This window comes from Gastrolobium bilobum, unplaced genomic scaffold, assembly GCF_033153095.1.
Source record: "Gastrolobium bilobum isolate Gb01-03AN ecotype WA unplaced genomic scaffold, APGP_CSIRO_Gbil_v1 utg7534, whole genome shotgun sequence".
Taxonomy (NCBI): Eukaryota; Viridiplantae; Streptophyta; class Magnoliopsida; order Fabales; family Fabaceae; genus Gastrolobium; species Gastrolobium bilobum.
In genome coordinates this window covers 92,951-119,135 of record NW_026896607.1, presented here as the reverse complement: position 1 = coordinate 119,135, position 26,185 = coordinate 92,951, and the positions used below count along the sequence as shown (strand labels likewise).

Below are 26,185 nucleotides of genomic sequence, written 5' to 3'. Positions count from 1 at the left end.
TTTTGTTTTTACTTTTATGTATAAATGAAGTATCAGTTCCTTGTATTTCCTATAAATATAATGATCAAATTATCTTTCTTTTGCATTGATCCTGTTTCTTGTATCTTTCTCTTGGCCTATATGGCTGATAAACCTTTAGTTTATCTTGTTTTATAGACTAAATTAATATAAATTATCAAGTTGAATAAGTCAAAAACTAGGGTTTTAATACAATAATCATGAACTTTATGAATTATCAATTAAATGATATACATTTGCTATTTTGAAGGGATTTGAAGATAAAAGGAGGAAGAATTGAAGATATGAAAGATGAAGATCAAAACAAGAAGATTTAAAAGATCTCATCAAGATTATCAAGTTGTTAGAGAGGGGGCTTAAGCCCCCAATTCGAAGCTAAAGCCTCCTAAAACCAGCAAATGGCCTCTGCCTAAGCAGGCTTAAGCCCCAATTAGCAAGCTAAAGCCTCCTGTATAAGCAAATATGTTCGGCCTTAGCAAGCTTAAGCTCGCTCCAGCAGGCTTAAGCTTGAGCCAAGGAAGAATTTCAGACGCGAAGAGCAGGCTTAAGCTCGCTCCAGCAAGCTTAAGCGCGAACGTTACTTCTGCATTCGTAAATCAGCAAGCTTAAGCGCGAATGAGCAAGCTTAAGCTCCCCGAAAGATCCAACTTAAGCCCACTTGAGGAATCCACTTAGGGCACGAATTCTTTACCCTTAAAAACACATTTGGGGGTTCAGAATCATTATTATTGATATTCTAAGAGAACTCTTAATGCTTGGAGGCAGAGGGATCGCGGAGAAACACTCAGTTCATGTTAGTGAGCGGCGGAGACGGATCAACATCAAGTCTGCACTGGGGATATTGAAGATTCACCAATCATCTATGGAGTTTGGGGGAGTTTTTATATTGTCTTTCATTCTTGATATTGTTATGTCTGGCTAGTTTTATAATTGTGGTAAGGGTCACACCCCTTGTAGTTTGGTTGAGGTTTATGTTTATTTATTTAAATTGAATTTATCTTGTCTTGTTCTTCATTACATAATTCTTTTGGAACTGATCAATCTATTAGGATTGCGAGGGTTAGGGTTTTCAATAGGGATATTGGAATTCTAATTCCTGACAAAGGGTAAGATAACTGCTCATGTACGCACGAGGGATAGGCTACATGAACCGCAAACGTTAAAGATTCATTGATTCTAAAGGTTAACTTGAAAAGAGATTTCTAAGGGATTAGGATTCTAATAGAGTTAATAAGGTTAAAGTCACTAAGGGATTAGAGCTTAACTAATCATATAAAAGATGATGAATCGTTTGATCAATTGAATAAGTAAACGTAAATGTAATCCAAGTTGCAAGGTGGGGATCGTAAAGGTGTTTGGCGTCTCTTTACCGTAATATTTTCTCAAATATTTTCTCAACATTTAATCTTGTGTTCTTGAATTTCTTTAAGAACCTTTGAATTATTTACATTTTCTGAATTGTTCTCATATTTCACAAACCATAATTGTTCTTAAACCATTTTTATTAATCCAACAAGAGAGGAATATTTATAATAACTTTTGTGCCTCAATCCTCGTGGAGACGATACTCTACTCATCATTTTATTACTTGGTACGATTGGTACACTTGTCGATTTTACGCAACAATGGCATACAACTTACTGAAAAAAGATCAAATTATCTCAAGGACATGCCAATTGATAAATCTGAAGTATATATAACAATTGATGATCAATTTCTGTCAAGTTCATCTCTCTCTTTCTCTTGGAAGGATATAAATATAAATGACGGACTAAATTTGCAATCTCAGAATAGACGGTTGAGAACCTTCCTAACCAAAAAATGAAGTGGGGAAAGAGACTAAAGATGAAAGAATTAATTAAGAAACATAAAAATGTGAAAATGGTATTCCATGTTTAAAATGGTTGTAAAAGGATGACAAAATCAATTAGGTAACTTTTGGGATGCTAACAAGCTACTGAATCTGGTGGTGACAGGGATGCTTAATTCATAAACTCTTCATATTTGTTTGATAATAAATGAATTTTTCTTAAATATTAATTAATTAATTTAGATTACTAATACCACTTAAACTAATTTGTCATATAATTACTATGGTTTGACATGGGCTTCCAAGAAATAGATAAATACTAGATACGTTTTTTTTTTTAAATAATTATTGCTACAATGAATTTGGCATTATTATTAATTCTTGGATTGATAAGCAGTTCTACCACTTTGACTTACTGCCAATTTTAATTATATTTAAGTAAAATTGCTTTTATAATAATTGATGTTAAATAAAAATTTTATAAAAAAATTGATATTAAAAAATAAACTTGTGTTTGAGAATATTATTTTTAAATTTAATATTAAAATTACATTTTGTTTATAGTAATCATCTCAATTGTTGAAAAAATCTCGCTATTTTTTTAATCACTCGCTACTCAAGAACAAAATTGGGCTGGCGGTCAGGAGCAAAATTCAGAAACCCAACAAGTGTGGACTCGTTGATGCTGTTGTGTTTCTCAAGGCCTGATTCATTTGGGCCAACAGTGTTTTTAAGTTCACGTGCAGCACGCATTTCGAGGTGGCATGAGACGAAGAAAAGAGAAACCACATCAAGATCGACCAACACCAATGAATTGAGGATGACAAAAAGCCGTACACTAAGTTTGGTTAAAGCAGAGTGAGCTTAATTGATTGCATTACATACAGTGCTGTTAACGAGTCGGGTCGAATTCAGTCGAGCTTTGGTCTTAAATGATTAAGTCTGTGATTAAATGTGTCGGCCTTATCAAGTTTGTTATCTGTTACGAATATAATTATCGGCATGTAACCTGCCTTATTTACAAAAAATGAAAGCCTGATTTGGCCTGTTAGAAAAAATAAGACAATAAAAATTTATCCAAACAGAATATACAATCAACAACACTAGTAATTCCATAAATATTCATAAATTCAATGTATATCGAAACAACATAATATAGAACAAAATCATTCAAAAAGTCTGTTTAACTAATAAAATAAGGGTGAAATGGATTGAGAAGAGAGAAAGGACTATTACAAATAGTATAAAAAATAAAAATAAAAATTAATATACTAGGCCAGCCTGAGAGGCTCCAAGGCCGAGCTTTTGAATTAGAGCCTTCAGACTTTTTTACTAAACGAACTTTTATACAAGTCCAAGCCTGGTTCCAACAACCAATATTAAACATGTAAGTCCGAAAACCGAGCCAAAGGCCCCTAGCTCGTTTATCAACCCTAATTACATATTTACATTACATTACATTGATTCTATCATATAAACACTCCCCCCCCCCCCCCCCCCCCCCCCCCCCCCTCTCAAATTTTATTTTCTCCTCACTCAATTTAATCTTCCATATTTATCACTATACACTCGAATATTCAATTATTCCGTATCCATGACTTGTAGTTTTAATTAGATAACACCACCGCCAGCCACACAGCCGCTGCCGCTGCCGTTGCCACCACCACCCTCTCTTCCCTATCCGTGACATTGACTTTGCTTGATATTCAATTGAATCTCTTACATATGGGCGAGCAGACTCGAGGTCAAGGACAATCCCTAACCCTAACGCGAACCCAAATTGAACCTCATGATGGTACACCCACCACAATCGCAACCACCAGCGTAACCGTCGCCGCCGCCGCTGTTTCTGATGGTACACCTACAGAGTCGGAACTGAACAATGTTCCCCCGCAAACCAATTCTCCAGCATCGAAAATCCCCCTGCGCCCTCGAAAGATCCGGAAGGTCTCTCCTGACCCGACAACTTCTCAATCTCAAATGGAAACCCCAAAAGCTACCACATCCACCGGCGGCAAGACTTGTGGCCGGAACAACAAGATTGTTCAGCAACAACAACAACAACGAGCCATAGTGGTTCCTCGAATGGTGGCTAGGTCACTCTCGTGTGAAGGCGAGGTGGAGATCGCACTGCGTTACCTCCGCAACGCAGACCCACTCCTCTCCCCTCTAATTGACATTCACCCACCTCCTACCTTCGATCACTTCAATACCCCATTCCTTGCCCTAACTCGTAGCATCTTGTACCAGCAACTCGCGTTTAAAGCCGGTACTTCAATCTACACTCGCTTCATCGCTCTGTGTGGTGGGGAAGCAGGGGTTGTTCCAGAAACCGTTCTTGCCCTAACTCCTCAGCAGCTTCGACAAATTGGGGTTTCGGGACGAAAGGCTAGTTATCTCCATGATTTGGCCCGGAAATACCAGAATGGGATACTGTCTGATTCAGCCGTTGTTAATATGGATGATAAGTCGCTTTTCACCATGCTTACCATGGTCAATGGGATTGGGTCTTGGTCTGTTCATATGTTCATGATCTTCTCCCTTCATAGACCTGATGTTCTTCCCATTAACGATCTCGGTGTTCGCAAAGGGGTTCAGCTTCTTTACGGTTTACAAGACTTGCCTCGACCCTCTCAGATGGACCAATTTTGTGAGAAGTGGAGGCCCTATCGCTCTGTTGCTTCCTGGTATATGTGGAGATTTGTTGAAGCAAAGGGAACTCCTTCCAGTGCAGTCGCTGTCGCCACTGGTGCCAGCTTGCACCAGCACCAGCACCAGCAGGAGCCGCAACAACAGCAGCCGCAACACCCTTCTCAGCCACAGCTTCTGGATCCCATAAACAGCATGTTTAATCTCGGGTAAGCCCACAATCATAGTATGTCTGGTTTGTTGCTTCCAATACAGTCCACATATTTGATTTTAGGTTTTATGTAATGATCCCCTAGTAGATTCAATTTAAAATGAAGTGGATTGCTTCCAATACAGTCCACATATTTCCTTGAGACTGCATACATTGCTGCAAATGGATATCTATATTAGTGACCAAATATTTCACGGTTGCTTGAGAGCTTTCAGGAGTTAGTCTTCCTTTTAGGTAATGCAGGCGCTGTGTAGAAAATGTTGGAACATGACTTGGAATATTGAGCTGCTCCTGGAACAAGCTAACGTAGTCTTAGCAAATATTCGCAATTTCATTTTTTAATTCTCCCTAGATGTGTTTATTTGAATTTATCGGGGAAGAGTTCCCTTTTGCTATCTTTAATGCACTTCTTGTTGAGTAGTTATTCTCATCAAGATATGCACTTTCATCTTATGGAGGCATGCTGTATTCTTTCTTTTCCTTGATTTGGTAAGGCCTTCAGACTTCATGGTTACATATCATGATTATCATGTTTTATCATTGTTCAATTTCCATTAAGTTTGCAGGTTGCTAGACAATATATATATCCTTAAGAAATTTTTTTATGCTCCTTTTCTCTTTCTGTAAGTGAATCGAATAAACAAAAACAAAAGGAGTACCTTAAGCCTTTTTGTACTAATCATACTCGGTATATATGGTTCTTATTATGCAAGATTAGGTACATGCTTGGGTTTAATCACTTCTTGGAACATGATATTTTTATACAGATGACTTTTTTTTTATCCGTTCTTTGGCAAAAGGAAGCATGATAAAGAGTCTCTAACTGCTCTTTATGGTTAATGAAGATTATTTTCTCAAAACTTTATGAGTCAATGACCTTTGGCTGATGGCACTTTCATTAGAGACTCAGATGGGTTCTTGACTATTCAAGTTCATTCTCTTCCTTAAACACAAGGAAACTTAGAAAAAGAAAAAGAAAACGATGTGGAATACCTACTAGAAGAGATGTCATATGAAATATAGCTATCTCTGTCTAATAGAAACCACTTCCCATTAAACCCCAACTAGCAAGCTAGCAAGCTAGGGATGAGAACAATCCTTATACGCATCCTTATCTTTACATATTTGAATAAAGGCTATTTCCCGATTCGACCCTCTAATCTTTCAGTCACAAAGGAACAACTTTACCATTGCTCCTTCATGCCATTTGAATTGAGGGGAAAAGACCTTGACATCTCTTGATTTGTATAGAGTATAGACTGTATTATATGAGGGGGGAAAACACATGCTGGTATTTTCTTGCATTCTTGTTTGCTGATTTAAAGAAGTGATGAAGCCAAGAATTATATGGAAAAGCATGCTATAACATTTAAGATAGGAAGCGAGGAAGCAAAAAATCATGAAGAAGAAGAAATGAATACTATAAGTTTTAAATTTTGAATTGGTGATGCTATCAGTAAAATTTGATTACTGAATAGTGAATACCTGGCTTGTGATGTTGGGAGTGAAAGAAGTGCTATTGGAATCAAGCTATCCTCTCATTGAAGTAAAATTGTTGAGATGAGGATGAATTGACACCCGCCATAGCGCACTATAACATGATAATGGATATGTACAATTTAATATGTTAATGCTAGGAAACTTCTAGGCTGAAATGTACATTAACATTGGATAATTTACACAGAATGAAGATATGAGGATTTTTATTTATCAATTAAATTAAAATTTTAATGTTTTTCAAGTTAGGTTAGAATTTAAGGCAAGATTGGTCCCTATGATTGCCTAATTCGAAATGAGTTTTTTTGTTAATAGAGAAAGTGAAAAGAAATTGTGGTTGCTAGTTGAGAGGAATTGGGCATAAAAGATGCATGAGCACTCTTGTTCAAAATTATTTGTTAATTATACTGTATAACAGACTAACATTTATTTATTTATTTTATTATAAAATACCTCGTTGAACAGTAAGTGTCAAGAGGAACTAAGCATCTCATATTTAGAAATCTTGTCTTTATTTTACTTTAATAGGTCAGTATGAACATTTTAGTAGTTAATGTGTTTGGGTGTAGTTGCAGTGTATAGGTCACTTTTTTTCATTAATTAATCTGATTTGATCATTGGACCATCCTCATGGGTATATTTTTGGGGTTTTGCTTCACTTACAATATTTTGGAAATTTGCTTCTCGACCTGTTAATAGTATTTAGTTTGGTAGTCAGATAACTCGATTAATCTTGTCTCTATCTAGTTGAGAGAAAATGTTTTTCTCTCAATTTTCTCTCGTTGGAAGCTAAACCTTAAGACCTATATTAGTGTTTCGTTTGTTGGTAATAGTTGCCTTTAGAATCCTTGCCACAACATTATAAAGACAAAAAATAGCGTGAACTTGTTTGTGCTTCGACTGCCAATTATTTCCTTATAATTTTATTCTTGTTTTATGTACAAAGTTCAGTTACTGTGAAGGAGAAGTTTGTGAATTTCAAGGTATAAAACACGTCTTTCACTTTGCTTCTTCATTACTGTTCTCGATCTTCTTTGAGGTTTGTAATTAATTATATTGCCTAACGAATAACTTAATTATCATGCATGTCTCTTATCTGTCTGTCTTATGCTATAGGGCCGCCTGTGCTTGGGGACAGTGATTGCTCACGGATTTGTGAAATCCGTCATCAGGCTTCGTTAGCAGTCGCTCACACTTGAAGTTGCAAAGCCACGCCATGAAGTGTATTCGATGATAGATCTTGGTACTGAAACTTTGACATTGGGAGCATTGAAGGATTAGTGTATGATGATTGCCTTGTGTTCAATAAAACCAGTACAAGATCAATAAAGACCAGTCCTTAATTTTGTTTTGTTAATCAGTAGTTGTACTTGTCGTAGGCCGTTTTCAAGTTGTCAAGTCGTCTTTCGGTAAGAGAATACCCATTACTGGGCAGTGCTTCACTGCCCTTGCTGCTTGGTGATGTGGTTTGGACCTTGTTACTAGTTTATGTGCCCTTTTCTCTCGTCCTGCTAATGTATGGGCCCTTTGCATTAAGTAGAATTCGTATAAATTCATGTCAAAATAAGTGGTAGGGTAATTCGTATCCCTAATAAATTTGGCATCTGTTTATAGGTTCTCCTTTAAACAAGGATTGAGAATGTATTACATCCTACGGGTTTTTATTACTGAGGCCTTTGTATTTTATTTTATTTTTTTCAGAAAAAAGTGATTTTTTAATTGAAAGTTTTATAATAATTAGAGAGCTATTTTAAAAAATGAAAAGCATAAATAAATATTTTAGTACTTTTTTCTCAAGCTAAAAATAATGGTTTTTAGATTTTTTTTAAAGAAGTTATAGTATAATAGCACATATGTTCATGATGCTCTCTATTTTAGTTGAGAGGACAAGCTTTGATACCAATGCTTGTTGGGTTGTCTATGAATTATCATGTTCATGAGAATCTCATAATAGAGATATTCCTGTTGGAGTCTTAAATAAAAATAGGTTGATGCCTAAAGCTTTTTCTTCCATGTTAAGTGGAAGCTTTATCAAACTCATTTCAAGAACACAATGCCATGGGTTCGTAGCAAATGATCAACGTTTCGCCATAACCTTTCTGCACAAGATGCATATGCATTACGAGTGCATAGCATACTTAGTATGACTATGTTAGAGAAATAATCATTGATTAAACTAGAGGGTTAGGAAAGAGAAAGCTAGGACTAGGAACGCCATTGAAGCTAATGGCACACTTTTTATTGATAGGTAGGTAAATTCCGTCTGCAACCTCCTTTTATAGGAGTAGCAAACACAAATGGACAATCATGATTGCATAATTGCTTACATCATATTCTATTACAAACTTTATCTTACAAATGGGATGGAATCTTAAAAAGTATACTAAAGCAAACACACCAAGGCAAACATAACAAGCATTTACATAACATACCAATATTTTTTATTGGACTTCAACATACTAGATGACTCCTTTTGGCCCAATATGTCCCAAAATGGGCTTATGTTATTTTGATAATGTGCTCATGCTCATCAAGGTTCATGTTTCTAACCCCACCTTCAAACTGATTTTCATTGCGACTCTAGATAATCAAAATTTTCTTTTGTAATTTTGAAGGCCTCAATCTTCTCGTCCAGCAGATCTTGAGAATCTTGTAAGATATCAAAGTCACTGTGAATTTTGTTTGGTGTCTTTGTACAAGAACACTCTTTGGAGTCAAATTTTGTTAGACATTAGTCCTCTTAGGACGAGTGAGAGATTTGAAAGCTTCATTAAGATGCCTCTAATATTCCATTAAATCTTCATTGAATCGCCTATTACACCACGAAGGGTATGGTTCCCAAGGTGCATCATCTTCCTATTAGACTAAATTTGTTTGGGAATTACATCATTGAGCCTGGCAAGATGCCTCTGTATGTCTCTGATGAAAAGACTTCTTTTCTAAAAGGGTCAAGGGTGTTACTAAAAAAATGACATTTTTTACAATAAGTTATAACATGACATGGAGTCCATTCTCACAAGTCCAAGTCTTGTGGAAGAAGACAATCACCTGATTAGACCTTTCAAAATAGAATTCAATATCTAATATGGAAAACCAGACTCCCTTATAGTGGAATTGGTAAAAGAAGGGTAGGAAGAAATAGAACGAGAAGGATCCTCTTTCAGCATCTTCTTATAGACAGTCTGAATAAGGATCTTTATAGCAATGTGATACATATTATAAAGGTGCCATAGACTAGCTTGGATATTTCTATTGAAGCCTTTTCAAGGATTTAGCCTGAAGAAGTGGTATGGATATTCAAGATGAATAAGACCAAGAGAGATCATGTTATCTTGACCCATATTTATGATGAACTTAGATCGATGTTCAAAAACCTTTTCTTTAGAGTAGTTTATCATATCTTCGGTGGTTTTAGTTTTTTCTACTTCAAGTGGATAGTAATCAAAGTAGTCATAGTGGGGATAGTAAATGGAGTGGTCAAAGGGTTGCATTTTTGTGATCAAGGTATTGGATTTTGAATGGCTAAGAGGTCGATGGTTGGTGGCCTTGAGAGTAATAAACTCATATCTGCTAAATCAATCCTTGAACCTGAGCGACTGAGGAGTATGAAGTATTTTTCCTTTTAAATCCACAATTCTTGAAAAGGATGAGTTGTCCATCACCATGGTGAATATATGACCGATGAGATGGAACACAAATTTTTTTATTCCATATTTGATGGCTAGGATCTGTTTGTATGTGAAGTGATAATAACTCTCAACCTCTGAAAACTTTCCGCTTGCATATCCGCGCACATGCTTCTTGGTGTCCTTTTTCTTTCAAAAGAATTGTGTTGAGATATTCAAGTGTGATATCAATATTGGGTTTCACACTTGAAGGTGAGATTGTTGAGAGATTCAAGTGTGATGAGTCCCACATTGGTTAGTAATGGGCTAAGTGAAGAGTATATAAGTGGAAGTACCCATGAACCCAGCCTTAAGGTTTTGGGTTGAGACGTGGTGTCGGACCCACTTGATGTACTCGGTGTAGCTTAGCTCATTGGTGGTGGCCCCCGCCATGGGCTTCCCTCTGGACCCGCTTGACATTGGTATCAGAGCTGGGTTGGGCTCGAGCTAGCCTGGGTTGAGTACTTGGACCCCGTACTCGGTTGAGGGAGAGCATATCGATGTTGGGTTTCACACTTGAGGGGGGAGATTGTTGAGATATTCAAATAGATCCGACACCATGTCTCAACCCAAAACCTTAAGGCATTGGGTTCATGGGTCCTTCCACTTATATATTCTTCACTTAGCTCATTACCAACCAATGTGGGACTCATCACACTTGAATATCTCAACAAATTGCTCTCGAAAAGCTATCAATATCGTCAATCTGTAGAATACGCTTATCATCAATGGGGTAATCTTGATTGGCAGTAGATCATGACAAACCTTCTTTATTTCTTTCACAACAAAAGTTTGATTTTCATACCACTCTGGTGGATTCTTTTTTACCATAGGCCTTAGGGGTGCAGTTATTTGGGTAAACCTCGGGACAAAAGTCTCTGAGATAATTGCAAGTCCCTATAAATTGCTATTGTTTAGTTATAAGATTCTCATAAGGATCATTCTTGTCCAGGATGCGTCCTAGTTTGTACTTTCTACCTTTGAATTTCATCCCTAAGAACTCAATTGCATCCTATGTCACGTACGCCTTTTTCTTTAATAACATAATCTTGTAACTATTCATAATCCCAAAGAACTGATTTAATAACACTCTATATGATATTCCTTTGTCTCGGAATTCAACAAGATATCGTCAATAATTATATAAATCAATGCACTACGGAGAATGGTCTAGAAGATTTGGGTCATGGTCCTTCGGAAAACAAATGAGGCTATTTTAAGCCCATATGACATGATAGTCCATTGATAAATAGGCATTTGGGATACAAAATGTCTTCTTATATCTTTCTTCTGGTAGGATGCCCAATTGCCAAAAGGCTTCCTTTATGTCAAACTTTGAAAAGACATGGGCCTTACTAAACTGAATGATCAAGTTGGGTATTTTCAAGAGTGGAAACTTAACGCCTTTGAGGAAATGGTTGAAAGGCTTGTAGTGAATAAGGCCTTGGGCCCAAATTTTGCGGCCATTTCATGCATCCCTTCTCTCCATTTTTATATTTGGGATGTCAACAAAAATGAATCATGGCCCTGTATTTCTTTGTTGTAAAAGAGACAAGAAGATTTTTTATGGTTTCATCTTGATCATCATTTTCTCTTCTTACTTTAGAAGTATTTTCGTGGGTGGCCATGTATACTTCAGTAATATCCATTAGTTGTTCGTCTTCTGATTCCTCATTTTGCTCTGTAGAGGACTCCTCTGTTCATAATATGATGTTTGTTGTTCTTCATCTTCTAAGGATATTTTTTGAATGGATTCTTCTGTCTGATTTTGAAGGAATTTGCAATTAAATTCATTATAAATTAGGTAGTTGGTTCAACAATAAATAAACTAGGTAGTTAGCTCATGGGTTTATTCATCATTTGAGCATGAAAATGAATAGGTTCACAGACTTTTTCTTTTTCCTTTGATATAGTGAGCATCCTTTTTTTGGAACAGAGGATCTACTAAATAGTACATAATCAGAAATTCCATTCCCAAATGTAGTTAATGCTCATGGAACTTCAAAAAAAGGAAGGTATAAGAGGGCTTATATGTGGAAATTTCCAAGAGGCTACACGTTTATTGCAATCGAGACATAATAGCTGGGTAAAGGAAAAAAAATAGAAGGACGAGGGAAAATTGTGATGTTGGCATTATGATGATACGTATCCTGATGAAATTACCTCTTTCCTTCAGCATTACTAATTTAATTCATGATACTCTCTATTTTAGATGAGATGGCATGCTTTGATACCAATGCTAATCGGGTCGGCCATCAATCCCTATTTCGTAAATTTTTAATTTGATAATGATAACAATTTGTTATTATTATACTGATTTCATTATAAAGTATATTAGATATTTAGTCACACGACAAATATGGTGACCGGATGAGTTTGAAGCGAGGAAATAGAAAAATAAAAATAAAAATAAATTTAAGTTATTTTTATTTAGGTTATGTGTATTCAAAAATTCATTCCAATCTGATTATATTTTTAATAATTTAGGTTGACAATTTTATCTTTATAAATTTACCTACTTTTTTTTTTTTTGATAACATATAAATTTACCTACTTTACATATTATAAGTAAGAGTTACAATGAGAGTCCCACGTAATTTTAAAAACATATTTATTATTATTTTTTTATTTCTTCATCGATTGGTTAATTATCCGATTAATTTGGTTTGTTTCAAGTTCAAAACAAACATATTACGAGTGAGTCTTCCGATAATATTTTTTTCATTCTCAAGAGCTCTAAAAACTAATTATATTAAATGACGCTTGCAAGTAATATTAAAAAATATATTCTGTTTTCAATTTGAATGATAAGAATTCTTGGACTAGAATTGTCTAAAAGATCAAGATTAGTGATGCTGCGAAATCAAGAACATTTTTTGGTGTGAGTATGTCGTCATTCTCGACCGTGGTCGATTTAGTGACAGAAGGCAATCCCTTTCATTTTCAGAATTTCAGCATGAGGTAGTATACCCAAACTGTTGGAGTCATTGAGTATGTATGGTAACTGGTTTTTTTTATATCCCCTTCAATCCAGACACAATTGACAACGGACATCGAACAGATTCTATAAGCTACTCATTTATATTAATGATGCATTACTAGCAAATTGAAATTAGAATCGGAGAAAAAAAAATCGGTTTGTTTGTCCCGTAAAAATTAACGCAACACATAACAATATATTGCTGCATTTTACCTTGTCATGTTGTCATAAAAAATTATAAAGTTTGACTCAGCTTCTTTCAGTATTTCTCAGAGATGACCTTTCATTTAGAAAGACAAAATTTACAAAATAATAATATATAAGCATTTTTTGCAAAGATTTGTGTCGTTAGTATTTGTAATTTTTCAAATTCATATTTACAAATATTAAAATAAGAATTATGAATTTAATTATAAAAGAAGAAGGAAGAAATTTTAATTTAATTATAAAAAAATGTTGGCGGGCCGATCCTCCGGACCAAGTCCAGTTTGCAACCTCTAAGTGTCAGCATTATATACCAGAATGTAATACGTTTTTATATTTATCCACATAAAAAAATTCTTATAGTTGCATCTAAGTTTTTATATTTTATCTCAGAGATGGACATTCATTTATTACAATCAGATTTACAAAATAATATTAAATAATTATTTTTTGCAACAATTTTTGTCTGGATTTTTTATAGAAAGGTTGTGCACTTTTTCCACATAATAGTTTTTAGTTATTCATTAACGACATAGGAAATTGTGTTAATTGTACTCCTGCAATAAAAAAATGAAAGATTAATTTCTTTCTAATATACTAAATTAAAATTTTCATTTTTATAGTTATTAAATTTTCATAAAAATTTTTATCAGAATGATAGAGGTCGTTTTATTTTTTATTTAAATTTAAAATTTTAATTCTTTTGTATTAATTTATGATTTTCATATATTTTTTAAATTGGTTATACATGTGTATTCAAAATGTTTATGTTAAATATTTTTTTATAAAAACAATTGTATGGAATTTTTTCTTTTTATTTTTTTATTTTTTTAAGTTTAAATTTTAATTAATAATCTTTTAAAGTATAAATTTGTCATTTCTTATTTTTTATTTAAATTTAAAATTTAAATTATTTTTTTTATCAACTATACATATATTTTATAATTTTATATGAAAATCAAATTTCTAATATAGATATCATTTTCCCATACAGAAATATTAAATGTTAAACTCTCTTTTCACTTTTTAAGTTCAAAATTCAAATTTAAAAAATTTAAATTTTTAATATTAAATTTTTTTCCACCCAATAGACATAATAATTAATATTATTAATAAGCTTAATAATTTTTCATATAGAAAGTAGTGAGAAACATGGATAGAAGAATCTGCAAGTAGTAGTTTCTAGTTTTCATTTGCGACATATGAAATTGTGTTATTTATACTCTTACATCAAAAGAATGAAAGTTTAATTTGTTTGTTATATATTAATGGGATAGGTTATTCTACCTACCATTTTTTCTGCTTACCTTTGCCTACCACCCTCCAACACTGTTAGATCAGAATCTCAAAAAAAAAGAGAAAGATAAATGTTAGTTAAGATTCTAATCTAATGGTGTTTTAAAGTGGTAGGCAAAGGTAGGCAGAAAAAATGGTAGGTAGAATAACCTATTCCTATATTAAATTAAAACTTTTTTGTAGTGATTAAATTTTATTATTTATTTTTTACAGAACGAAAAATGTCATTTTTTATTTTTTATTTAAAATTAAAATTCATTTATTATATTTTTTATATTTGAAACAAAAATATAATGAACAAATATGAGTTGATACAAAAAAGTATTATACTAAATCAAATATTTGGTGAATTAAATTAAACTGCAATTAATATATTCGAATATTTTATTATTTAAACAAAAAAAATTACAAAGTATATATATAGGGGCATGTTATATTTACAAACTTTTTTGTCTACAAACTACATTATCTTTTTCCGGGAGAACACTAATCACATTATCTTCTCTCGAGAGAACATAGTGCAATTTGCGTAAATTTGTAAAAAAAAATTGTAAACGGATCATTTCCCATATATATATATATATATATATATATATATATATATATATATATATATATAGAAACACAGTCATTAGAAAAAACGTAATTAGAATACTCTGTTTAATCATATTAAAATTTTTGATAATTTCAGTTTTTATTTTATACTCTTTTCCCACATATCAAGTTCAAAATTCAAATTTAAAAAGCTTGAATTATAAACATTAAATATTTTTTCCCCAATAGATATAATAAATAATATTTTTAATAGGCTTAACAATTTTTCATGCAAAAAATAATGAGAAACATTAAAATAGTCTGTAAAATACTTAATGGCAAATCTCTTTTTACGATACAAGAGTTGGATGGTTAGTGGTCACTAAATGATTCTTCATTTTTATAGTAATTAAATTTTTATATTTTATTTTATACAAAATAATAGATGTAATTTTTTTAGTAATTACACATATTATTCTAAAAATTAATTTTTTATCTTTTAATTTATAATTTTTAGATTAGATATACATACATATATTTATTTAAAATGTTTATGTTAATTTTTTTTTTAGAAAATACTTGTACGAATTTTTTTCTCTTTTGGTATTAAATTTTTTTAAGTTAATTTTTTTATTTATTTGATTTAATAGTTTAAATGTGTCATTTCTTATTTGTTTTTTGCATTTAAATTTAATATTTATTTTAATTTTTAACAACTACGCATATTTTTATAATTTTAAATATTTTTTCATTTAATCTATAATTTTATATTAAATTTAAACTTATTATATATATATATATATATATATATATATCTTTGCGCTTCATAAACATTAAATGTTGAATAAATGCTAAACATTAAATTAAAATTAAAATTTATTATTATGTATAGGTGAAATTTTATTATTATAATATATGATCATTTTTAATTGATCGAAAAAATTAGCCCAAATAACATAATAATAAAAATTATTAAACCGAACCATAAGAACATAGTTTCCAATAAATATATAATAATACAGTAGTCTACCTCTAAAAATTGTTGAACACTTTTTCCACCTATATCAATTTAAAATTCGAATTTCAAAAAAGTAGTGGATATAAATAAAAATACTTGCCACCAATTAATGTTGAACTCTTTTCCCACATATTTCAAGTTTGAATTTTGAAATTTTAAAAAGTAATGAGATTAATCATAAAAAAATAATTAAATATTTTTAAAAAATGTTTATGTTAAATATTTAAAAAAAAAATTACTTGTACGAAATTCTTTTCTCTTTTTGTATTATGTTTTCGATTTTTTTTTTAAAAAAAATTATGGAATATTCCCTTTTGTTAAAAGGAGGTTGGTTTCAAGGCTAATTATGATAAATTTAATTAGAAGATAAAAAATTTCATATGCCTGCATTATATTTTGGAATTGAAAATCAATCAATTTCTCTTCTAGTTTATATTCTTATTATAAGCATGCAAAATAGAGCTTTTCAATGTGTACTTATATTGAATTAGGCTAGGCCACTTATACAATAGGCACAAACAAAATTAAAAAAAAGTAGAAGGATAAATTAACAGTGATAATTAAAGCAAAAAATTCTTAAAAGAAAAATTGCTTTGAAATTATGTTGCTGTGTTGCACTGGTCTAGCATCTGGCACATTTCCAACATTCTTTGAGGAAATAAAAGATGACTTTATGAGGATCAAAGTAGTATTATCCTATCCAACTCATCACTCCCATCATCATGGTAAGCATATATGTCAAGAACAAACATAAATTAAAGAACAGCAACAACAATGCGAAACAAATTATGTATGAACAGGAAGAATAGAAGGGAAAGCTCATCTTGCTCTTGCAGACATTAAAGATAGAAAGTAGAAAAACTTTAAGATAAAGGAGAAATTTTTACTGTGTTGAATTTTGACATGGTGCCCAAAGAGCACAAATAACACACAGGAGAGAAAGGACATGACTTGCCAAAAAGTCGGGATGATCCACGCATTATGCCATTGCTCGTTGTATACTTTTATTTCTTTGTTGCAGCTTGTAGATCTTTCCAAAGAAGGCTAAAGTCAAATATTTAGTCATTTAAAAGTTAAGACATTTTATTATATCATCTCATTCTTTCATTCATGATATTAGATTATGAAGAAAATACATATAGAAGAAAAGCAGGTAGAGAAGAATGTCAAATCTTCCTCTGAAGAAATACAAAAGCACATATCCTAGTGATTCCAAATCATCCCGTCAGTTTTGTTCTACAACAAAGCTGGAAAAAAATCAAAAATATTACATGTTCATGTAATAGAACAACAATTTGAAAAGATGAAGAAGATAAACAAACAGATAAGAAAAGAAATATGTGCATATAAGCTAATTATCAAATGAGAAAACCCAATAACACATATCCTATATATACGCAAAATATTTGCATTTTTTACAAAATATCTTTCGATTTTTTAATGATTATTTTTTAACAAAATAATATTTTTTTATGCAGCAATAATAGGGTTAACAATTACTTATGTAGAAAGTAATGTGATAATGTCTACAAAAAAAATAATGGGATAGTAAATGAGCTTTTTGCCACCAACAATTGTTCAAATGTTTTCTCACTCTTTAAAATTCAAATTCAAATTAAAAATTAAAAATTCAAATTCAAAATTGAAAATCAAGATTTCAGAAAGCAGTGAGATATTAATAATTTGAAAATCTAATGTAGAAAGTAGAGGTACATTAAATGAGCTGTCTGCCACTCACAATTGCTAACAAATCTTGTCCATTGATTTAAATTACAAATTCGATTTTCTTTTATATTTTTCTATTTACTGATTTTACCAAAGAATGAAAGGTTTTAAATATCTTATAGTGTGAACACAAAGCTGAAAGTGAAGGAGAAAGCGACACGTCAGCAAACTTGTCAAAGAATAGGTTTCTTTTAGAATATTAAATATAATGGGAAAAATGTTTGTTCTTTTAAATGACATAACTTATATCATTTAACTCTCACAAAGAGGTGGGACAACACATTTTTTTTGTCCACTCTCTCTTTCCCTTTATCTTTATCTTTCTCTCACTTAAAATGACACAAATTTTTTTTTTTTTGATAACAAAATGACACAATTTTACCTCCTTTAAAATGATACACGCTTTTCCCTTATATAATTTAAGGGAAATTGTTCAAATTATTTATCATTAAGATAGTCCTAATAACATGTTGCGGAATACAAACTTTGGTTATATTATATTACGGGAAAATATTTTCTCATGTTGTATGAGAATTCAATTCTCGTGTTGTGACTCTTCGATTTGCGTGCAAAGCTTTTCTTTTCTTTTCTTAATAAATATGGGGTTCACCACTAGTTGAGTCACAATATGAGAATTCAATTATCATGCAACATGAGAAAATCAAACCCCTTATATTATATAGATAAAAGGAATACTTACATCATATTCTACTACTTTTTTAATTCAAATTAAAAAAAAACACATCTATCATCAGACAGACAGACACTACCTTTAGACAATAGAACTTTAAAGTATGAGAACAACAACAAATCCTTTATATTAACATTTTTAAACAGTTTCTTTTATAATTTTCTTCCAATTTTAATTATTTTATTTTTCATTTGTTTCGTTTTCTCGTTAAAATCTCAATTGATTTTCATTTACGCAGTCATCTTTTTTTCTTTTTCTTTTTTCAATGAAAGACGGTAGGACGCTTTGTGGTCATATCAATAATAAAAAGATTAGTCAAAAAAAAATATTTTAACATGACAAAAGTTTTGCTTACTGACTTATGAAAACGAAACATTACCAAAAGTTCAAAAACCATCCGAGTATCAGCTATACAAACACATGTTGAACACTCGAGCAAGAAACTGTCAGAATGTAGCACATGCTCTGGAACTGGAAAATGGCAATCTATAAATCTGAGGGATCTAGATCTTCTCCATTTTATATAAAGCTGTATGCAACCTTAACCTTTAAAAATATTTTATTTATAATAATAAAAATTATATGCGTATCATCAAAATTAAATAGTGATCGAGTAGTCATGTAGTGTCTTTCAGTTGGGATCTCCTAGCTTGATCGAACAAGCAAATAGTGAGTAGGAAGCAAAGTAACCGAAGTTAAATTCAGAGAATCATGACGCAAATTTTGACTCCATTTTTTAAATGTACTAATTAATATAAGGTATAACAACTGGCTTCGTCTCGCTTTGAAGCAATGCAATTAAATTCACAAAAGAGCAGTGCGCACCAGACATTATTCTTAATTTCATATGTAAAATATATTAGTGGTCATGGAGAAATGGGGACAGTATATTACTTCAAGTTGCAATATAAGTGACGAGATAATTATTCTAGTTATCTCACTAGAAAAGACGCATAATATCTTAGCCTTGCTTTTCTGTGTTGGGGTTTATATTGACATATTGTTGGCGAATATATCTATAGCAGTGGAAATTGGTATCTAATCCCTGCCGCCCCCAGGATCTAAAAATTCTAAAGAAATGCTACCAGCTGAATGCTGATCATACATTACGCAACATGAAATGGAGCACTTAAAGGTCATAGACTAATTTGATGCATTTGATGTAGAAAGATTCAGTGACAATATAAACAAAACAATACTGAACTAGTGATTGACTGGACAATTTTTTTTTATTAACTATTTAATGAGTAATGCACAAACTCTCATTCAATATGCATAAGTACCAGGGAGTACTACTCTCATTTTATATGAGAATAATTCTCTACTTCTCCCATATTATGAAAAAAAAGTCAAATCACGCCTATCATTAAAGAAAAAAAAAAGTATTATATAAAACAAAACAAAATTTCTTATGTTACTAGAAATAAATTCCATCTCCCGTGGACACAAGTCCAAACTGACACATTTTTCTACAAGTATGTAGGAGAGAGAAATTCTCTTATGATACATAAGAGTTATATTTTCTATGTAACAGAGGGAGAAAAATAGAGGGAAAAAATTATTTTATCTATAAGTATGTAGGAGAGAGAAATTCACTTATTGTAATATTTTGTCTTTGATATCTATGTAATAGAGCGAGAAAAATAAAGAGGCAAGAGTTATTACTATTTTTTATATTGTGAACAAAATTTTGTTACCTGATTTAATAGCCAACAAAATTTGTAGGGTCTTTTGAATTACTTTTCATTTAATAAAATTATTTTAAAAATCGAATAAAGTATAATTTGTTTATTTTATAGTACGTCTTACTTTTTTAAGAAATCAAAACTGAGTCTTGCTACTGGGAAAAAGGATATACTTGAGTCCCCCATACATATATACCCAGGATTGGGAGCATTAGTGAAGGGAGGGAATCATATCTTGTTAAAGCGGTAAAAAGTATTGGGCAAGTTGCAGAATCCCCCACTTGACTCTCCCTTATTTAAGGAGCTAGAACAACAAATCTTTGCACTAAAGCTTAACGTCCCTAGATTGTGGCATCTTTAGTCACTATCTTTTCTCAGAATATATAACACACTTTCTCAAAATTAGATATATAACATGTCTTGGACACGAGAAGAGAACAGACGTTTTGAGGATGCTCTTGCGGTACATGGCCCCGATGACCCCAACAGGTGGTCACATGTAGCCAACGCAGTTGGTGGAAAATCCATAGAAGAGGTGAAAAAGCACTACGAGATCCTCAAGGAGGATGTCATTCGTATAGAGCGTGATCAAATACCACTACCCAAGTACAGAGGTGCTGACATCAACGGAAGGTGCGCGCATTGGCAATGACCAAAGGTAAAGTTATTACATGATTTCAATGTTTGCGTGTTCCATATTGTTCTGGAATGAATATATTAATAGGTTGTAAAGGTATATAGGTTCATGACAAGTACTAGACAGCAATGAACCTACCAATTTCTCATCCTAACAATCAACTAACTTATAGAATGTTAAGTTCCCTGATCTAGGAAAAAATGAAAATACAGAGACATCTTAAAAATCTCTATCTATGTAGTTACAAGTTCCAACAACTCTGCGTGTTATCATTCTTTACTCTCTACTCCCCTACTGAATTAGAGGAGGAAATTGGTTTTATTGCAACTACAAAAGCTCATTAGGGGGTGCTTTGTGCTTTGAAACAGATATATGTTCTAATTTTAGGAGAGTCCTCGATATCTACATTGCAAATTTCTTTATAATATTACAATGGCATCAGTGTTCATGCTATTTCTGGTTAGCTAACTGTTCAAACTGTAAGACCAAGCGCTGCATTATAATATAGGGATAAGTTATTCTACCTATCACTTTTTCTGCCTACTTTTGCCTATCACCTTCCAACACCGTTATATCTTAAGATTCTGATCTAACGGTGTTGGAAGATAGTAGGCAAAGTTAGACAGAAAAAGTGAATAACTTATCTCTTTTATATATATATATATGAGGTGAGATCTTTTGACACCAGTGTCAAATTTGAAACTTGACACCTCATCTGAGAGCCGTTAGATCAAAAGATCAACGACTCTGATTTGTAAGCATGTGATACCATTGATTTTTTTGATCTAATGGCTCCTAGATGAGGTGTCAAAATTCAAATTTGACACTGGTGTCAAAGGATCCTACCTCTATATATATATATATATATATATATATATATTATAAATTTATAAATAATGAGAGTCCACGTGAAATTCAATCCATCAAGTTTTAGATCACGTGCACAAGATCTATTAGTTTGGACAAAAACCACCGTATAATGCATAATATTATTATAAAACCGTCGATCAGTTGTTGCTGATAATCATCGATCAAGTCATGCATCCACATTTTCCCCCCTTTTTCTTTCAAATCACCTGTAATCATAGGATGTAGTTAAGTTTTCTGGCACATGCAATTATCCACATATTATACACTTATCAGCATCATCCTATTTTCTTTAGCAGGCGAATGAAGAATCTAAATCTTCAGTGAAGCAAAGACTATAAGAGCTGTGGAGTTACTACTTTCTACCTCAGTTGAAAGCATATGCAATAGTATACGTAACCGCATCTTGCTTGCAATTTATGTGCTATGTATTTCTTTTCCTGTTATATATATTCACCAAATTGTAATTTGTAAGAAATATCATGTAATGTAACTCTGCGAGATATTAGAAATTTTGGTGTAGCTTATTTAGCCTCTGCACTAAAAATAATATTGATGGCATCGAGAAAGAAAAAAAACCACCACACCACCTAATGGCTATATATAACTAGTTAAGCCGCAAATGAAGGCTTTGCAGAAGAAATTTTGTAATAGAAAGTCCTAACATTAAAAAATAAATCAGATAAAGTCCTATCATTAAAAAATGAAACAGATAAACTTTTCTAAATATAAACAAGTAAGTGCGTGAGAGCCGGCCGGGGATTTGACACATGTATGAACCTTATTTATCTGTGGCAGTAGCTGACAGATCGAGCTATAAGCTCCCAATTTGCCAACCCCATAACGACAAAACGCGTTGTTGCAATATATATAAAACACCGAATACTAATCCAACAAAGTTGCGTTCATTGCCAACCTTGGTTTACAGAATTTATCAAGGCGTTACATCAATCCTTGAATCCAGGGTAAGGAATAAGAAAAAATGGGAAAGATAATATTTGTTTTGGTATTTTCATTGGTGGTGGCTCTGCCATTCCGTTCAGTTTTAGGTCAGGAAGGTTCATGGCAGGATCTCATAGGCCAAGGAGGTTTCTCTCAAGACGCAATAGGCCAGGCTGCGAAGGCTTTTGGTAGTGCTGCTGGTCAAGATGCTGTTAACGATTATTTAGGTGGTGGTGGTGGTGGTGGTGGTGATGAAGGAGATTCAGGATCATCTTTGGCTGATTTGTTAGATACAGACAAGTAAGATTCGGGCCATGCATTCTTTCTTTGTCTTTCAAAATTCAAATATTTAATGTTCAAGTTCCCACGTTGTGACATTTAATAATAGACACATTAATTGGTTAAAGATAAGGTTAAAAATTGTGTGTAACTTACCATGCTTGATTTACACTACTTTTGTGTTTGGTTAATGTTGTCACAATCAGCAGCGGTACGAGCACCGACACGGGAAGTTCGCCAACAGGGTCAATACCAGATTCACCTGTTGGTGCACCAGAAGATTTACCTGCAGATGATGTTTATGTTTCACCTGCAGGAGCACCAGAACATTCCCTCCAAGAAAACTCACCTGCAGGGGCACCAACTAATGCACCCGTTTACGCACCAACAAATGCCCCACTTAAAGCAACAGCAAATTCACCCACACAAGCACCTGAATTTGCACCAATAAATGCACCCTCAGAAGCACCTGGATTTGCACCAACAAATGCCCCATTTAAAGCAACAGCAAATTCACCGACACAAGCACCTGGATTTGCACCAACAAATGCACCCTCAGAAGCACCTGGATTTGCACCAATAAATGCACCCTCAGAAGCACCTGGATTTGCACCAACAAATCCACCCACGGCCACGGAGGCACCAGAATTTGCACAAATAAACTCACCCGCGGAGGCACCTGAAGACGATACTGAATGGGCACCAACAAATGCTCCCTCGGAGGCACCTGAAGGGGAACCAGTAGATGATGATGACAATGGGGAACCTGAATGGACACCGACAAGTGCACCAACAGACTCAGGGGCACCTGAACGGGCACCATCGGGTTTGGCCGATGATGATTCCGAAGAAGCAGCATAGAATAGCAAGATCACACACTAATTAAATTGTATTAACGTAGATAGTTACATTCCGTTTTGGAGGGTTATATGCACCCAATTGCTCTCCTTATGTTGTTATGCTAATATGAAATAAATGATACTTTGTTGTACCTAGTTTATCCTTTGATTAATGAAAAAGTAAGGCGGAGAGAAGTTGGCCCAAGTGACATTTTATTTTCACAATTAATTTACATTTATTTTTTTTAAACACAATAGTTGGTTTGAATTTATGACCTAATGCAAATTTTATTAAACTTTAAAAACAAATGAATTTTTAAGTTTTTGGACAATACGTGACTGTTTGTTAGTTACCTGTTTTTTTTCTCTCAATATGCAACCATCGAAATACAATAATCCACCTTAGAAAGTTGCTCTTATCCACGAATCCTCATTTCTTACAATTTTTAACTTGATTACTGATAGGTGTAAAACACATTATGCGGGTCAAAAATATGAGAAATATTGTTATAATGCAAATGCAAAAGAATTTAAGGTTTTACTGATTGGGCACATTACAGACTTAAAAATATATTGGTTTTGTATTCAAATTATTGAATTGGAACATTGGAGCAATGAGTAAGTTAGAAGAACTTAGAAAACGATAAAGGAAGAGCAATAGTTTAGTGAAAATCTCCTTACAGTTGTCTTCTGGACAATTTTTAGTATTCAAGATGATAAATTTGGATCTCGTGTTCTCATAGAAGTTGTAAATATCTCTTTTATCTTTTTAACGAGACCAATATCACATCAATTGGACGAGTATAGCTCCAGATCTCCAGTTATGACCAAAATACGAAACCATGTTTTTATTGCCAAAATAGCGTGATTTAACGCGTTTCGATCCGTTTTAAACCTGGTTGCGACTTAACTAAGGTCCATTACGGAATTTTAACCCAAAGTTAGTTAGGGTTCCTACACATATTTAATCTACTTTTCAAAGGAAACTGATAACTTTTGGACGACATAGCTCATGATAGTTTCGGCTTAGGAGAGGGAAAAGCTCCGTTCCAAACTTGAGGAGCGGAGAGGAACGGTCAAAGCTTCACCGTGGAGATCGATTTTTTTGTTTCCTTTATACTTGTCATTAGTTTCTTTCTTGTTTTCTTAGTTTTATGAACATGTTAGCTTAGGTTTCTTTATGTAGTTAGGGTGAGATAGAACCAATGAGTTCCTAACACTGTTTTAATCTTTATTGTAATTAATATTCATGTTTTTCATTATGCAATTAATATGTTTCCCCACGACTAGTTTTGTTTATAAATTGATCACTCATAGATGAACGCATGAATCTTGCATGATAATAGGAATATTGCGTTCTTGATTCTGATTGATTAATTGCTAGGGTTTATATGTTCTAGACATAGGCTTACAAATTCTATGACTTTATAATTCTTGCTCTTAATGCTTGTTCTAGGAAAAACTTCTAAGGGCCTGTTCGGTAAGTGGATTCTCCATGAAATCTTGGGAAAATGGGGTAGGAAAAAATATTTTTACAAGTTTGATAATGGAAAAGTGAAAATATTTATTGGAACATTTTTTCCCCAACATTTTCTTTTACCCTATCAATTCTCATTGCAAAATACCATTTTATATATCGTATTTTTTTTTTTCCTTAACCGGTGGGAAAGTAGTCAATTTTGATGGGTCAAAATTACCCCTCCTCTCTCTTCCTCTATTTGCTCTCTGCGTCAATGGAAGGAGAAGCAACTGCAAATATTTTTGTTTTGTTTTGTTGGCTTCAAATCATCACTGTCCATTTTGTACTGGTTTTTGTTAAGAGTACAAACACTAAAGAGGGGATCATCTTCTTCCTTCTTGAATAGTATTACAAAAAAGGGGGGAAAGCTCCGGTGGTTCTTGCCAGGAAGAAGCAGGTAGGTAACATAGCTCAGGTTCATTCTTAGTTAAGTTTTGATATAGTGTTAGTTTTTTGTGTTATTTTTTTTTAATGTTGGAATGACGAAGATTCGTAATTTTTTTTGTTTTCTCAAGAGGAGGTGATGAACCCGTTGTTCGAGAAGCATCCAAAGCAGTTCAGGATCGGAGGGGCTTCTCCCTTGTTTATCAGTCCTGTACAAAGTTCAAGTTAAATGGTAGAATCAAAAAGTGAAGCCGGTAAAATAACCCCAAATTTCCACTAATATTTCACAATCAATCAAACACATATTCACTAAACTTAACTAAATAATCTCGGAAAAATCTTGGACTACCAAACAATTTTTAATAACATTCCTAGAAAAATTAATTTCCCATTATATTCTCAGAAAAAAAAATTGGTAAAAAAAAAATATCTCTTGTACCAAACGCCCCCTAAGAGATTAGGGTTTTGAATAAAATGAAGATTAAATCACCAAGGGATTGGGGGATTTAGTTAATTTTGAAAGAATTGTCGATAATTTAATCTTGAATATTAATTGCATGAAAGGTTAGAATTGTTAGGAAACGTTGAGGAAATTGAATCCCTAGCTACACTTGTCTTTAATTAATTTCAACCGTTATTGATTGTGTTTTTGCGTTCTTGGCTTTTGTTCTTAATTCTTAATCTTGAAAACTAAAAATATATAATTTTTAAAATTTTATTATTACTTTAAATCAT

General features: G+C 32.7%; 3 protein-coding genes across 3 annotated transcripts in view; all 3 read left to right on the top strand.

Annotated features, from left to right (window-relative positions):
* LOC133300877 (probable serine/threonine-protein kinase PBL10) overlaps positions 1 to 26,185 on the top strand; it is an 84,378-nt gene that overhangs the window by 9,763 nt on the left and 48,430 nt on the right. The gene's annotated exons all lie outside the window — the stretch shown is intronic.
* Positions 3,354 to 7,795, top strand: LOC133300881 (alkylbase DNA glycosidase-like protein mag2). Its single transcript, XM_061500464.1, has 2 exons — positions 3,354 to 4,686; positions 7,302 to 7,795. Exons 1-2 carry the CDS (start codon positions 3,554 to 3,556, stop codon positions 7,324 to 7,326), a joined length of 1,158 nt encoding a protein of 385 aa, XP_061356448.1. The 5' UTR covers positions 3,354 to 3,553; the 3' UTR covers positions 7,327 to 7,795.
* LOC133300882 (protein RADIALIS-like 5) lies at positions 20,334 to 21,959 on the top strand. The gene is made up of 2 exons (XM_061500465.1): positions 20,334 to 20,616; positions 21,784 to 21,959. Exons 1-2 carry the CDS (start codon positions 20,399 to 20,401, stop codon positions 21,812 to 21,814), a joined length of 249 nt encoding a protein of 82 aa, XP_061356449.1. The 5' UTR covers positions 20,334 to 20,398; the 3' UTR covers positions 21,815 to 21,959.

Excerpts from the sequence above, each read along its gene's own strand:
- LOC133300881 (XM_061500464.1), top strand. The coding sequence starts at position 3,554 with ATGGGCGAGCAGACTCGAGGTCAAGGACAATCCCTAACCCTAACGCGA. Across the intron at positions 4,687-7,301 it reads AACAGCATGTTTAATCTCGG|GGCCGCCTGTGCTTGGGGAC; the intron begins GTAAGCCCACAA and ends CTTATGCTATAG.
- LOC133300882 (XM_061500465.1), top strand. The coding sequence starts at position 20,399 with ATGTCTTGGACACGAGAAGAGAACAGACGTTTTGAGGATGCTCTTGCG. Across the intron at positions 20,617-21,783 it reads GGTGCTGACATCAACGGAAG|CAGGCGAATGAAGAATCTAA; the intron begins GTGCGCGCATTG and ends TATTTTCTTTAG.